This window comes from Taudactylus pleione, unplaced genomic scaffold (genome assembly GCF_031769625.1).
Source record: "Taudactylus pleione unplaced genomic scaffold, aTauple2 ptg000774l, whole genome shotgun sequence".
NCBI classification, from domain to species: Eukaryota; Metazoa; Chordata; class Amphibia; order Anura; family Myobatrachidae; genus Taudactylus; species Taudactylus pleione.
Genome location: NW_028285176.1, coordinates 3,509,959 through 3,527,108, shown reverse-complemented (window position 1 = coordinate 3,527,108; position 17,150 = coordinate 3,509,959). Strand labels below are relative to the sequence as shown.

General features: G+C 41.7%; 1 protein-coding gene across 1 annotated transcript in view; it reads right to left on the bottom strand.

Moving 5' to 3' along the window:
• Window positions 1-485: 485 nt before the first annotated feature.
• STK10 (serine/threonine kinase 10) overlaps window positions 486-17,150 on the bottom strand; it is a 116,261-nt gene continuing 99,596 nt past the window's right edge. The window contains exons 16-19 of the mRNA XM_088457634.1: window positions 11,095-11,280; window positions 9,765-9,890; window positions 4,534-4,647; window positions 486-2,443 (exon numbers count right to left, since the gene is read on the bottom strand). Of these exons, the coding sequence (XP_088313760.1) occupies window positions 2,306-2,443; window positions 4,534-4,647; window positions 9,765-9,890; window positions 11,095-11,280 (564 nt within the window). The 3' untranslated portion in view covers window positions 486-2,305. The remainder of the gene's footprint in view (window positions 2,444-4,533; window positions 4,648-9,764; window positions 9,891-11,094; window positions 11,281-17,150) is intronic.

The window sequence follows — 17,150 nt, the reverse complement described above, 5'->3', positions numbered from 1 at the left end:
TCTCATGTGAATTTGCAATTGTATGCGATTAGACAATCAGATTATTATTATTATTTTTGAAAAGAGTATGTTTTTTTTTTTTTAACCTGGATCCCTTTAGCCACCTGGGAGGAAGTTCCAGTTTCGGTTTTGTTTTTTGATTTTTTTGTGAGCGCCTTCCATCTATACCTTTTGCCATTTATGAAGGATTAACCAACTTCCCTTTTTCTCTTTCACAATACCACCCAGTGAAAGCAGCTACTTAGGGGGAAATTTACTTAACGTCAGGTTTACAAAGCAACCGATGATCAGCGACTTTGTCCAATGTTTTCAAATGGCAATCGTAATTGTTGCTAAGTCAGCGTGGTTTAGCGTGAATTACTATTGCTTATTAAAATCCATTGGTCACAACTGTAAACCCAATAGACAGCAAATCTACCCCATAGTGTCTACAAGCAATCATTACGAACATGCAGCCTATAGGAGAAACCAATGACATCACTCAGGCATTAAAGATAGGTTTAATTAGCTTAATCAAATCTATTTAACCCTGCACACCAGTGATACAGGACCAAATATTTTACATGTATATTCTTGTTACTTTATTAGAATCATATTTACATCTTATAGTGTATCACCCCAGCAATACAACCTTTATACTATATCTGTGTATACAACTTCCACAGAATCGTGTCCTGTCCAATGAAAATCCTGCAGTATGAAGAAGACGACTAACAGCAAATGTACTTCTATCTTACAAATCGTTATTTAAAGTTATTGTGCAGCAAAGCTGAATTCCAGAAGTCATCAGAAATGATGAGGCTACAGTGATACTGTTAGTAATGTATTGAGGATGTTGCTGTAACCTGTCTCCAGCTACAAATGGCTAGGCACCATGTGAGGAAACAGAAAACACTTGTCCAAATGAACTATACTGATACTTAAGAACAAATGGATACACCCCCCTCCCCCACACTGCAAAATATAACAAACGTTGAAAAATGAACAGAACGCAAAATATGAAAAGGTAGAGGGAGCTCTGTTTTACTCTGCTTACCGACTACATTTGGCCCTCATTAAGACTGGCCAGCAGTCCACTACTTTTCATTTGTAACAATAAGTGCACTAAACAAATAACTACAGGTCAAAAAGCTATTAAATATATTAAACCCAAACATTATGTATATATTAATTTAGTAGACATCAAAGCAAAAATATTATCTTCACTTAGTCCCTTCTCAGACTATAATTTAAGGATCAGAAATGTAGAGTTTATTTTTTATTCTATTATCAAGGAATATTGTAATAGTCTGGGGTTTGGCCTTACCGAACATTTCTAAACTAAGGTATACATGTCTGGGCTCATAGTGGCCATTCAAATAGCTGTGAGGTTCCGTGGTAGGAACGAGGATCATTACCTACGCATCACATGGAATCATAACCCGCAAGGCTACTATAGAACCTAGTGACTACCTGAAACACCCCCACAGAAGATGTTATCCCAAATCCACATATTATGGTAAGAGATATAAGTGCATAATGAAGACCTGTCAAAATGATAATACAATCTGACTGTATATATCCAGCTATTCATATGCACTTATTGAACTACTTACCCAAGCCATGGATGGAGCAGGGCAGTGTGTCATGAGGCCAGACAGACATGGGGATCCTTTAGAAAAGGAGAGTGTTTTACACCCAAAGGAGGAGATTATCACAGGGCAAGACTGTGGCATACAGCACAACTGTACATATACAAGGTGCAAAAGCTCATGGCACACACATTGGAGGACAATAGTGGGATAATTTTACACCAGAAAAATGTAACTAACCTATGACCTCTTTATATTATACATGGAGAATATTCAGGTAAATCAGACTAAGAATTGGTAGCCCTTGGGCATATAAGTACATTATGTTGTGCAAATATACAAGTACAATAGTTGGGCTTTGGTCTATATGAGTTATTCGACATGCAATTCGAAATGTTCTAATAGCAGTCAGCAGCTGTCATTAACATTAGTTGTGATATGAGGGTCACTCCTCATTGTGTATAGGCTCGCCCCTAAGGCACAAGTAAAGAGTCGAGCTTTCCCCCAGGTCAGTATATTAGGCTCTATGTTTACCCCAATATCTATCATTTCCAACCAACAGTGCAACTTTCCCGTTGTTCCACACGTTCTGGAACTCACTTATTCCTATATATCCTTTTTAGATCTACTTGATGTGCAAATAGAGTCCATTAGTAAAGTTGCAAGAAAACTTTGAGACTGATCTCTAGATGGAGCTGACAAAGTCTGATGTTTCTCTTCTCCTCACGAGAACCTTATGAAGCTACAGCTGAACTGTAAGTATAGAACTTAGCAGGTTTCTGTGCTGATCCAATACTGCCCCCAACTTCCTCAGTCATCCTGAAGAACATTTCCTGCTCCTGCTTCTTCTGTTCTAGGTCATCCTCCAGAGCCTGTTGTAATATAAATGTAAGTTTACTATAAAATATATATATATATATATAAATATATATATATATTTATACACACATACATATATACACACACCCACACAAGTAGTGATAAACCAATATGGCAACCCTATATCACCATGGCGTACATGTATGCCCGGAAAAGCTGTATCTTTGCTAGAAATGAGCAGTTTAGTTTTACTGGGTTCTTTCTGCTAAATTAGTGCAAGTTTGGATTTATCTTCTTGGCTATCCAAAACACTCTATAGCAGGATAGCCAATAACAGTCAGTTCTCAGATCCAAACTAAACAGAACCGCCCATCTCTATTTTTTTGCACACTGGGAAGTAATGTTACAACATGTCAACCAGTCAGTGCTTAATACAGCACCTGCATAGGAACTGACCCCACCTTGCTGTGTAAAGGCCAAGAAGCACAGTGAGTGGTCCTGACCATTAAAACCCTCATTCTTTCTTCTAATATAATATTAGAATATATGAAGCTCTATCCCTTATACTAACCTCTCTAAAGGTGATCTCCAGGGATATTAGAGAGAGGGGAGAGGACCAGAATCTTGAAGAATCAAAGGATCTCTGCATCCTGTCTTAGTGTTAGAGCATGTGTCAATCATGCTCTAACATTAGGTTAGATAACCAAGCTAACATTATTGCATGCAAACACATGCTTTTTGTGTTAAAAATAAAATTCACCACTTAGAGGGTTAAAAATAAATAAAAATGATATTAATTACAATATGCCATTAAAGACCTAGCCACCTTTCCTTAATTTTCTTTAAGTCTTGGTTAGACTACAAAGTAATAAAAGTTGTCCTTTGTGAAAGCAATTTATGGAGAATGTGTGAAACTTGGCTGGGTCACAAAACCCTAAATGGCGTATATAAGTGGAATAAACACAGATCAGGGATTTTATAAGCATTTCAGTCTAAGGCCGGATTCAATTAGCTGTTGTTATTTACTGTGTGAGAAAAAGGGTGATAGCCGCAATTGTATTTGAATAGCCTAGGGTGTAAAATCCCAAGGCTAACCGCTTGTTAACCCACAGGTTCAGGGATAAACACCCGGAGCTACAGGTTAACGCGTCTGCGGTAACCGTGTTAAGGGCACTTACTGCGGATTTCTGTTCGAGCCTCCTTCAGACTCTAACAGAAATCTGTGTTAAGTGCAGCCTGCGTGCATATAGCTGGCAGCTGCGGGATGTAATTCAGTAGCACCAGCCGACCAAGTAGCCCGCTGTTAATTACCGTGGCTAATTGAATCCAGCCTTAAATGTATAGTCAATTCTCTTTGGATTCAAAATAAAATACTTACACATTAAATATTACTCCATGAAAAACACACAAAGAATACTTCCTATTCTGGAATTACTGTAAAATACAGTAGAAACAGTGAGGAAAGTTGGGCAGGTCCATAACCATTATTGGAATTGTAAGTGGTGATCAGACATCCTGACAGTGCTGAGGAGTTTGTGGCCAGATTACATTGTGATCTGGCTGCGAGTTCTGGATCCTGAATTATAGGAATCCAGTTCATGTATGAACGTCTTTGTTCCAGGTCCTTTCTGCTCATTTCAGCCTTCATTGGGATAATTTAAGTTCACTTCATTAGATGTTCATGTATCTGGTTTATCCACTTCCAATACTGAAAACATTAATCCCCAGTCTCCACTGGGGGACAGTAGTGCACTGTTAGATGTTTTGAGAGACTTTTCTAAGGGATTTGCTGTGCTTATGATTACAGAATTACTAATGATGAAAACCTATACGCAGTTTGCCATCAATTCAATCAATATACCATTTCTATATTCCTGCATGAATAGGAATTCTACTAGTATCAAAGGGTATACAACTATCAGTGACATTACTGAAACACTTCATGGCCATATTCATGAGGTACTAGCCATTTGTAAATGGACAAATTGTATTCTCTTGAACACTGGCTCGGCCACCTAAATGTAGGTAACAGAAGCACTTCAGGCAAACAATTGAAATTATACACCTGTCAATGTCGCCAACTTTAACCATTTGACTGCTGACATCTCAGATTTTATCCTTGGTAAGGTTGTTGTATTCTCACCTTCTTGCGTGGTCTCAGTTTCTCCCTCCAGTCTCTCAGCAGGTGTATGTGCGCCTCATCCAATACCTTCAGTTTCTGGGTTTCGTGTTCTACAAGAAGGTGACACTTCTCATTCTAGAAACAAATTAGTGAAAGCCAAAAATTAGGGATCAGTGTGGAATAGCAGAAGAAAGAACAAATCACATAATCACTATAGTAACTCAGAGGAGATCATTATGGAGTCAATAAAATAAAGTCTTTACTTAACTGTGCTCCTAAACTGTGTTCTTAATTCATGGCTTTGGATATACACCCATCAGCCATAACATTAAAACTCCCTGCCTCATATTGTGTAGGTCCCCCTCAAGCCACCAAAATAGCTCTGACCCATCGAGGCATGGACTCCATAAGACCACTGAAGCTATCTGGTACCAATATTTTAGCAGCAGATCCGTTAAATCCTGTAAATTGCGAGATGGGGCCTCCATGGCTCGAACTTGTTTTTCCAGCACATCTCACAAGATGCTCGATCAGATTGAGATCTGGGGAACACCTTGGACTTTGTCATGTTCTTAAAACCATTGCTGAACAAATTTTGCTCAGGACGCATTATCGTGCTGAAAGAGGCCACTGTCATCAGAGAATACCGTTACAATGAAGGGGGATACTTGATCTGTAACAGTGTTACATCCCCATATGACTGCTAGGACCCAAGGTTTCCCAGCAGAACATTGTCCAGAGTTTCATACTGCCTCCAACGGCTTTGCCTTCTTCCCATAGTGCATCCTGGTGCCATCTCTTCCCCAAGTATATGACGCACACGCTCCTGACCATCCACATGATGTAAAAGAAAATGTGATTCATCAGACCAGGACATCATCTACTCTATGGTCCAGTTCTGATGCTCACGTGCCCATTGTAGGAGAGTTTTGTGGTGGACAGGTGTCAGCATGAGCACTCTGACCATTCTGTGGCTACACAGCCCTATGCGCAGCAAGCGGAGATGCACCACGCATTGTGTCACTTTTATATCATAACTGAGGTTTAAAGAAAAAGGATTGTCTCTTTTTACAATATAAAGTATGTGTTTTAAAACTGGCGAAAAATAAAAATGTATAGGAAAGTATGTGAGAAAGTTAGAAAATGGGATTAAAATATCTGCACACTCAGTATCTTGCTAAGAGTTGACAAATAGTGGTATTCCATGCGCGTTTTTAGTGCCGATCCTTTCTTTTTAAACCTTATTTATGATATACTTATTTGCGGTAGCACCCCCACCTTGATTTTATTAATTTATGTTCAGATACAGGGGGCTCCTTTTTATAATCATTTACCTAACATCCTCTGCGACTGGATGATACATAATTCTACCTTTCTATCGTAGCCAGCATTAACTTTTTTTCAGTAATTTGTGCTACAGTAGCTCTTCTGCTGGATCAGTACAGACAGGCTAGCCTTCACTCCCCAACCGCATCAATGAGCCATTCGCACCCATGACCCTGTTGCCGGTTCACCAGTTTTCCTTACTTGGATCATATTTGGCAGGTAATAACCACTGCATACCGGGAATATTACACAATAGTGTTCCCGCTAGACTGTCTCAGCGGGGTGCCCTGTCCGATTTCAAAAAGGCAGAATGCGCCCTACCCCCTTTGCTCGCGCCACACTAAAACAGCCTGCAGAGTACAGTCCCCACCTGCGGTCCGCAGTGTCCCGCAAATGGGGAAAATTGCGGTATAGTGATTACCGTCCGGCACCGGACATAGAGTGAACACTACACAAGACCTGTCATTTTGGAGATGCTCTGACCCACTCGTCTAGCTATCACAATTGGCCGTTGTCAGTCGTTCAGATCTTTAGGTTTGCCCATTTTTCCTGCTCCCAACACATCAACTTCAAGAAATGACTGTTCACTTGCTGCCTAATATATGCCACCCCTGTATAGGTGCTATTGTAACAATAGATAATAAATGTTACTCACTTCACCTGTCAGTGGTTTTAATGTTATGGCTGATCGGTGTATATCTGATAATGCACCAGCCTAAAGCTAGTCATACACGCTACAATTATCGTGGCGATCCGCTCGATATCCGCGTATCGCCCCGATAATTGTAGCGTGTGCGGGCGACCGAGGGTTAAATATTGCTCGGTCGGACATGCCGGATTGTCCAGCAAGCCCATCCGATGCAATATTTATGGGGTAAACTGTCGGCCGCATCGGGCAGTGCATGCCCTGCTGCGGCCGATAGACAGACACTTCCTGTGTTCCTTCCCATGGAAGGAACAGGGAAACGTTTCCTCCCCCAGGGACGGAGGGCAGATGTTGGGCTAATACACTATGAGTAATCTCACAGTATATGCCGCAGACATCTGCAGCTGGAAGACTGGCATATAATATATGTCTGTCGGTCTGACAGGCATTTTATCTGGCCGTGTATGCCCAGTTTAAGGCTGGGTACACACAAAGATTTTCTGTCCAACCATCCAACTAGTTGATTGGTTGGAATGAAAATCTGGTAACATATGGGAGTAAATGATGATCAGCAATTTGCTCCTAAATGCCAGAAAACAGATGAAAATGGTTGTCAGACAAGTTTGTTAAATGTTTGATCTAAACAATTTGTTCATACAGTTTTTGTCCATATTCCGGCATTTGGGAGCAAATTGCTGATTTTATTTACTTTCATACCTTACCAGATTTTCATTCCAATCAATCAACTAGTTGGATGGTTGGACAGAAAATCTTTACTAAGTTTAAAAATACTCCAAATCACGGAACTACTACTATCCTTATATTTAAAAAAACCCATAAGCAAAAGTTGTATGATAATTAAAATATGCTAGTATTTTAATTTATTAATGCTTTGTATTTAGTTTATAGATTTAACAATGTATTTTCCAATTATTTTTTTTTAATGAGAAAAATGGATAGCGGTCAGCTTGTTACATAGCTGTGAGAGGATTCTATAACAGGTTACTGTATGAGGGAGGCCAGATGCAAGTGCTTTGCTGTTTCTACTGTGATCAGTAGTATCTATCGGAGATCTGACAATGTGAAAAAAATGCAGAGAAGCTGCAAGAATGGTTGATAGACAGTGTATAAGTAAATAGAAATGATCTTTGTCGCTCTCTGGCAAGGGTGAGTAATGTCTTAAATTGCCAAGATAGAGAAATATATTGCTACCCTGTTAGGAATGACAAGTGTGTGTATACATTTCACAGCTGTATATAAATACCACTTATGTACAGAAAAAAAAATAGATAAAATGAATTACTTTTTACAACACTAAATTCCATTTTGAAACTTTGAATATATTGTGTGTACCGTGGTCGGCTTTCACATAAGATCTTAACAGTACAGTAGTTGTACAGCAGAAGTGAATATTCTAATACGCTCACATAATTAATAAGAAATAAAGGTTTTCATTGTCATAGTAGTGAAGCTGTAACAACATGTAGCAAACTAGAAAGGCTCCATCTGTCATCCTGGATCCATATAAAAAAATAAATAAAATACATCCAGGTATAGTCTTCATTCTAGCACCCTGCACCTGTCACAACGAGAGTAGTTGCTCTTTCCTGCCTGGGGTGTCACTCTGCGCTCTGGTGATTCTAGCACACACTGGTCTGTATATCAGAAGTTTGTTACTTTAGCTGGGTGTGCTAGAAGCATCAGAGCAGAGAGCGACACCCCAGGCAGGAAAGAGATATGGGTTGAGACAGGTGCAGGGTGCTAGAATGAACACTACAGGTATTCACATACAGCAGTGTTGAATTTGCAACTATACTAATAGTACACCTCCATATGGTGAGCTACCATGAGCCAATTATAATAAGCCAAAAATAATCTGCACGAAAAAGGGCATCAAGGCAAGCCACTTATGGGTTTTCATGCAGTGAAAAGCGTGGAGAAGTTTACCAGTGGAGAAGTTGCCCATAGCAACCAATCAGCTTTGAAGTAGTATTCATCAAGTAGAGTCTATAACCATGGCGGATCTAGACTTTTCTTTTAAGGGGGGGGGGCGTTTTACAGTTTAGTCCCAACGCCTTCCCTATCCAGTCCTGACTCAATTAAGAAGCCCCCATAAAAAGCATATTGATTGCTAAGAAGACTGATGTGGCTGCACATTGGGTAGGATAATGAGAGAGGCGACAACACACCACAATCTTTACAAAGCAGTCGCCCATATCAGATATCTGCTATGGTACTCCCACATACATCTGAGTGGTACTTAATATTGCTGGTACCCCCAAAATGGGTGTTTTCGGTGACATACCGCAAATATTTGTTGATAAATAGGCCCCTATATAAAAGGCACTTATATAAAATACAATATGATATATATATATATATATATATATACACACACACATACACACATAAATATTATGAATAGTTGGCTTATTAATTAAAAGTGACAAAAGGTTTGCAAGAGAGGAGACATACCTAACCATCAGTGGCTGACTGAGCTGCTACCAGTGCCGTGGTGGAGTGAGCAGCCTGTGAGTCACTGTGACAAACAAGTGACAGGACAGAGGAGAAAAGCTATACGTGGGACGAGAGACAGAAGGGGTAGTGCGTGGCTGAAAAAGAATGCAGCTGATTGGTGGCTGGTTCCATGGGAGGGACCACACACCAGAAAACAACACAGCAGTACTAGAGTTAAGCTGCCCATGATGAAAACGTGATCGCGGCAGGCTCGCGGCCGCTATCACAGTCAAAGACTCCCGGTAGCTATGGTGGAGCACATGTCCTCCCCGGCGCTCTGCCTGTGAGACGCTACAGCAGTAAAACGCCAGCTGTCAGTTTAGTGAGTATGGAACAGGAGTTAGACTGCTGGGACAGTGCGTGTGTGCATCCCATCACAGTCGCACTGGAGGCAGCAGTGTGCTAGGGGTGGTGATTGCCCCTCCCCCTGGATCTGCCACTGGTTTATAATAATAATAGGTAGGAGCTGATTAGTTGCTGTGTCCACGCTTGTCACTGCTTGATACATAAACCCCTAAGTCATCAGCAGTGATTGTGCTAATATTAGACAACTGCAATGATGCCTGTTAGAGAAAAAAAGAATCATCAATTTATAAATTAACAATCTGCTATCATTCTTTTTCAGAATCTCTTAATACTGATCAAAATAGGTAATAGGTTTAGGTCTGTTCATACATCCCGTTCTCACAATACCAGGTCTAAAGCAGCCATACTTTCTAGACATCTAGAATCTGTACATCCTGATTGGTTGTGATCATTTTACCTGAAGCTGCTGCAGCTCTCTGGCATTGCTGTCGCACTCAGCCTGCATCTCCTGTTGCTGGCATTCGTGTTTCAGCTGCTGCTGTGTCCGCTCTGCTTTCTGCCTCTTCTCCTCCTGCTGAGAGAACTGTACAGGGAGTGAGAAATCATTTTACTAATTGACTTGAAATAAGAATAAACATCAAATTCATTCAATATTTGCTACAATATTATATATTTAGTTTTAACTTTACTCACACACTGTTATGGGAGGGGACTAAGGAGTCTATTTACAAAGCAATGTTAGGAGACAAAGTGAAATGAGATAAGGTACCAGCCAATCAGCTCCCAACTGCCATGTCACAGGCTGTTTGAAAAATGACAGTTGGGAGCTGATTGGCTGGTACCTTATCTCCTTTCACTCTGTCTCCTAACACGGCTTAGTAATTAGATCCCTAAGTGTTACAAATGGAGAGTGTTTTGTAAAATCTCTACTTGGATTAAGTTGTATGTGATTCAATTCAAAGCAAATTGAATAGTGCCGGGAGCGAGCTCCTGGAGCTATTCAATTCAGTGCGCTGTGTGGTCGGAGAATGCCGGTTATCCCGCCTTAACAAGGGTGTTAAGGCGCGTTAACCGGCATTCTCTGACCAAAGTGCCGGGTGTGCGGCTGTTAGTGCCGCGCTAAGCAAAAAAACAGCTGCGTGCCCGGCACTTTGATCGGATTTCTCCTCGCATCCCCAGCCCGCCCAAACAGCATGGTGTATTGAATAGCTTCGGGAGCTACCTCCCGCGGCTATTCAACATCGCGTTGAATTGAATCGCCCCCACTGTTAGCTACAGACTGATGATTGCAGTGATGGGGACAATGAAGACTGGGCCTGATTAAGAGTTAGGAGCAAAAAAAAGAAAAACAGCAATTTGCACCTGGACAAAACCATGTTGCATGGCATGTGTGGCAAAGTGATTTAACGTTGGTAAGGGGGTTAGCTTAATTATTGCAGTGTAAAACTCAAAGATGCCCAGTCTTTGCTTATTAAATGCAAAAGCCATCACGATTTTCCTATTTATTTGCATACAAAATATATAAATGCAGTTATTCCCCTTGCAATGCAGCATGGTTTGTTCCAGGAGCAAGTTGTCCCTTTTTCTTTACTCCTAAATCGGAATCCGACCCAATGTGTATATTTATGTATATTACTCAGAGCTCCTTGTGCTTCAGATACCAGTCCTTAATCACCGGAAGCAGAAGAGTTAGAGTGTGTGTATTAAATAATGATATGATGGGATGATTATTGCTGGAATAAGTCTGCAGCATCAGGTAAGTCCCTGATTGGGCCTGAGCTATCTACCTGTTTAATCTTCTCTCTCTGCTCAGCAGCACTGGCAGAGCTGATATGAAGACTCTTCTTGTACATGGCCATACGAGTCTTTCCTTCACTTCTCTGGATTTTTGGTAAGCGGGCCCTTTCCTGCTGCTGCCGCAACCGGAGCTGCTCCATCATGCGCAGGTTGTACCGCTGCATCTGTTCTTTTTCCTGGAAAGGGGATAAATGTATTTCTTTACATGAGGGTTAAGCAAAATGCCTGCAGACAGAGCTACAAGTATAACCAAATAAATCTTTAAACCTTGCAAGTAATAAAATAATGGAACAACAATAGTGCTAGATCTATACAAGCTATGCAAGTAGGGGAATAAATTCTACATTATGATGGCTTATAGGATAAACCAACCATGAATGCACCTTCATTACACAATTCTCACTTGTCCATATTTTTGTAATCTACATTAACACGTTCTCTCTTTTGTAAAGAAAATAAAGATAACAAATGTAAGATTTGGAAGGTCAGGTGCTTCTGGTGGACAAAGTGTCAGCTATATCTGCCGTTTATTTCCGCTCCTACAATGTCGGAGATCCACATCCATCAAACTTATTTTAAAAGGCCTAGCAGCCATGAAAACACCAGGCCTGCAAGGCATTCCCATGGTGATGCAAGCTTATGTCACACGGCTGAGCTGCCTATCCACAGGGGACCAATATTAGAAAGCAAACATCTGTGGATTGAAACAGGAGTGGTGATCCATTTGGATGCAGCATGCGCTGCAGGATTTAGAGGGGAAAATATCAAAGTAATACTCTCCATTCAAAGAGCCACACTACAGTGCAAAAAGCAAGCCTCTCATCTAAACTTGGGGGCCACAGGGAGTGACTAAGGGCCTGTGAGAAACACTGACCTTTTATGCTACTTGTGAATGTCTTTACCCTAAATATTTATCGAGAACTTCAGCCATCATATGTAGTGGCTCCAGCACCTGTCTGTCTGTCAGTACGAATACCGACGCTGACAGACCGACAGCAGTGAAAATCCCGACGAGATTTAGACAAGTATAACTAACCCTAACCCTCCCTTAGGGGTTCCTAACCCTATCCCCCCCCTAGTGCCTAAACCTAAGTCTCCCGGGGGGGTGCCTAACCCTAACCTCCCCTCGGGGGTGCCTAACCCTAAACCACCATTCTCCTGGCCCAATCCTAACCCTCTCGGGGGGGTGCTTAACCCTAACCTCCCCTCGGGGGTGCTTAACCCTAACCTCCCCTCGGGGGTGCCTAACCCTAACCCTCCCCTCGGGGGTGCCGAACCCTAACCCTCCCCTCGGGGGTGCCTAACCCTAACCCTCCCCTCGGGGGTGCCCAACCCTAAGACCCACGGCTATCCGCGCCCGCCACCCGGCTTACATTAATTTGTTATGCCAGGCATCGGGCTCCTGGCGTAGGTATGACAGGCGTCGGAATTTCAACGCCTGTTAGTACCCTGCCAGGATTTGACAGTCGAGAAGCCGGCAGTCGACATTTCGACCATCTGCTTCCTGGCTGCATCCCGTCTGTGGGTATTGTGTGCGGTAACAATGCACGGCGCAAACTTTAACATTTCAGACAGAAGGATCCACTGAGATCTGTCTGCGAAGGTCCTAATATTCAGGGAGGATATGTCGTTATAATCCAGACAGTCGGGAAGCCGGCGCTTAGAATCCATCCCGACAGTAAGTACTGGGGTTAGGTTTAGGCAACGGGGAGGGTGGGTTAGTGTTAGGGGTAGGGAGAGGGGGTGTTAGGACACTAGCCGTCAGGTGTCTGTATCCTAACCCTGTCGGTGTGCCAGCGGCGGGATTCTGACTGCCGGGATCCCGAGCACCGTCATTCTGTACCCAACCCTTAAGAGTGCTTGGCACAACTCAGAGGGACAGGGCAAACTCTTAAAGAAAAAAAAAAAAAAAAAGTGTTGGATCTGCTGAGATCTCGAAACATTGTATTGGCTGACACATAATTCATACACGTCCTAACCCATACAGTCAGGTGCATAAATATTGGGACATTGACAGAATTTTCATATTTTGGCCTCTATTCACCAGCACAATGGCTTTGAAATGAAACAAACAAGATGTGCTTAAAGTGCAGACTTTCAGATTTAATTTGAGGGTAATTACATCCAAATCAGGTGAACGGTGTAGGAATTACAACAGTTTCTATATGTGCCTCCAGGGCTGCCACCAGAAATTGTGGGGCCCAGGACTGACAAAATAGGCAGGGCCCCCCACATGTTTCTGCGACTCCTGCCATGCAGTGTCTTTCCAGTTCCAGTGAGCCCCCCTTCTGTCTCCCCAGCCAACCCCCTTCTGTGTCTCTCCAGCCAGCCCCCCTTCTCTGTCTCCAGCTAGGCCCCCTTTTTCTGTGTCTCCAGCCAGCCAACCTTCTGTCTCTCCAGCCCCAGACCGCCCCCACACTTACCTTGTTCTTGGTGCTCTGAGACCTACTCATGCGACATGCTCCTCCCTTTCAGAGGCGCGGTGTCACGGGCGAGGATGTGGGTAGGTGGCGAAGTGGGCGGGCAGTGGGATTGCAGGGGCAAATGCAGAATTTGCAAGAGGGGGTTTGCTATATATATACACACATACACACTGCATATATACACATTTTTATATATGCGTATTTATAAGCAATAACTTGGCAGTACGTGTGTATATATCTGTGTGTATGCATATATATATGTATACAAGTATTGGACATATGCCGTCACTCATGGGTACTTTCTTGCGAGACTTCAAATGACAAACAGTGTCTGTGCCCAAAGTTTCAGTCCATGTGGACTTTTAACAAGAATGTTCTTAAAAAAAAATCTGGATAGACTGAAATGGTGGACACAGACACTGTTTGTCAGTTGAAGTCTTACATGATAGTACTGTACCTGTGAGTGTCGCCATATATCCAATACTGTATTGATATTTGTATATACAATAGGGCACCAGGTGTAGAGATGGTATTACCTGGAGATATACTGTAATATATATATATATATATATATATATATATATATATATTTATACATACTACCCAGATATTGTCAGATATATACTATACTATATATAGATACGCACGCACACACTAAATAAATATATATTATATATATATATATATATATATATATATATATATATATATTGTTGATGATTCCCACCAACATGTGAAAATACACAGCCCAATCCAACAATGTAAAGTGTAAGGAGCCGTACCAGCAGCTGGAGCAGGAGTACAGTGACCACCGAACACTGAGAACAAACAACCGAGCAAGTAGGAGAAGGAGCTATGTGCCGTAGCATCAGCTCACACATTCTTGCGATATCATGGCTGTGGCTACGAGGAGCTGCTGCGCATGCGCGGTAGCTCCGTCCACAGACAGGCAGCCTGTTCGGAACCCCAGTGAGACGGAGACAAGAATCTCCGTCTCACAGAAGAAAAAAATATAAATCGTTTAGCTGCGGCAAAGGATTGTCAGTGGGAAGGGTGGGACTGGGCTTGCGGGCGGGCCCCCTCTCTGTCCGGGCCCGGTGCTCCAGTCCCGGCAGTCCCCCCGTGATGGCGGCCCTATGTGCCTCCCACTTTTTAAGGTCCCAAAAGTAATGGGACAAACTAAACAATCCTAAATCTAACTCACTTTTTAATACTTTGTTGCAAATCCTTTGCAGGCAATTACAGCCTGAAGTCTGGAACGCATAGACATCACCAGACGCTGGGTTTCATCCCTGGTGATGCTCTGCCAGGCCTCTACTGCAAATGTCTTCAGTTCCTGCTTGTTCTTGGGGCATTTCCCTTCAGTTTTGTCTTCATCAAGTGAAATGCATGCTCAATCGGATTCAGATCAGGGGATTGACTTGGCCATTGCATAACATTCCACTTTTTAGCCTCAAAAAACTCATTGGTTGCTTTTGCAGTATGCTTCGGGTCATTGTCCATCTGCACTGTGAAGCGCCGTCCAATGAGTTCTGAAGCATTTGACTGAATATGAGCATATAATATTGCCCGAAACACTTCAGAATTGATTCTGCTGCTTTTGTCAGCAGTCACATCATCAATAAATACAAGGGAACCAGTGCCATTGGCAGCCATACATGCCCACGCCATGACACTACCACCACCATGCTTTACTGATGAGGTGGTATGTTTTGGATCATGAGCAGTTCCTTTCCTTCTCCATACTCTTCTCTTCCCATCACTCTGGTACAAGTTGATCTTGGTCTCATCTGTCCATAGGATGTTATTCCAGAACTGTAATTGCTTTTTTAGATGTTGTTTGGCAAACTAATCTGGTCTTCCTGTTTTTGTGGCTCACCAATGGTTTACATCTTGTGGTGAACACTCTATATTCACTCTTCACCAGGGAAATAATTCTTCTGTCATCCACCACAGTTGTTTTCCGTGGTGTTCCGGGTCTTTTGGTGTTGCTGAGCTCTCCGATGCGTTCTTTCATTTTAAGAATGTTCCAAACAGTAGATTTGGCCACACCTAATGTTTTTGCCATCTCTCTGATGGCTTTGTTTTGATTTTTCAGCCTAATGATGGCTTGCTTCACTGATAGTGACAGCTCTTTGGATCTCATATTGAGAGTCGACAGCAACTGACTCCAAATGCAAATTTCACACCTAGAATCAACTCCAGACCTTTTACCTGCTTAATTGATAATGAAATAATGAGGGAATAGCCCACACCTGTCCATGAAATAGCTTTTGAGTTGATAGTCCCATTACTTTTGGCCCCTTAAAAAGTGGGAGGCACATATAGAAACTGTTGTAATTCCTACACCGTTCACCTGATTTGGATGTAATTACCCTCAAATTAAATCTGAAAGTCTGCAGTTAAAGCACATCTTGTTTGTTTCATTTCAAAACCATTGTGGTGGTGAATAGAGGCCAAAATATGAAAATTCTGTCAATGTCCCAATATTTATGCACCTGACTGTATCTACAACTAACAAGTTGAGGATTGTCTCTTGGAATGTACAGTAGTAGTAAATAGAACCCATAAACAGACACCATATAATTCAACGTCAAGATATGAAGCCTGGAAAGCCAAATTAACACAATCAAAAGGCTCTTGGAACCAAGAATGCATCTCAACAGTAAATACAGAAACATTATAGACCATTGGAGACTAGGAAATGGTAATAGCAGAATACACTTTCCACTGCATAGTACATTATACTTTAACCAGAATAATTTATATTATTATGACTGGAGAACTTGTTTTTTTCTAGGGTGGCACAATAACAGTCTCTGATCGTGATCTTTTTCTCAATGACCTAACAAAGCATAGGTTAGACACTTTTCGTGCTCCCCTTCATCTTGTCTCAAAAAAATAACTTTAAAAATGTACCTCAAAGCTAAATTGCAGGAACTCATCGATGATAATAATGGTCAGTGGGAGACCCCGATGTTTATTGGCAGACATGAAAAGAGATAATGAAAGGCCATATATGCTTATTTGGCCAATCAATGTAAGAACTACAAAGCAAAATGTATTTAAATGTCAGCAACCTAGTATGTGAAGATTTGCGCAAATATTAATCCTGAGGTTTATTCTAAAATCAAACAAATCTAAGAAAATTCCAGACACAGCAGGCAAAGAACGAATCTCTATAGAAAGGGTAATAAACTCAAAAAGTTTTAGCACATGTGACCAACAGCAAAAAGAAAACATTGCAAAAATAACAGAGCCACTGACAGGAACAGTCTATACTTCTCTGTCAGAGTTATTAGCACAATGTCAGGTCTATTAGAACATGCTGTACTCAGTTATTCCAGCAGATGATCCTTTAAATCAAGTACTACCCCGAGGTGCTGCACTTCCATGGCTCATAAACCAACAGAAGGAAACTAAATAAAGGTATCCCTGGTCAAGTATGCCAGGAGAAGTCATCATCTCCTTACTTTCATGTCTCCACGTTCTGCTTGTTTAAATGCAAACTATTATAAGTTTTGTAGGAAGATAAAGTGTCTATTTTGCAAATTAATTAAAAAATTATCCACATAAAACACAGAACACACTACAGTAGCTTTAATGAGCCCTATGCAGTCCTC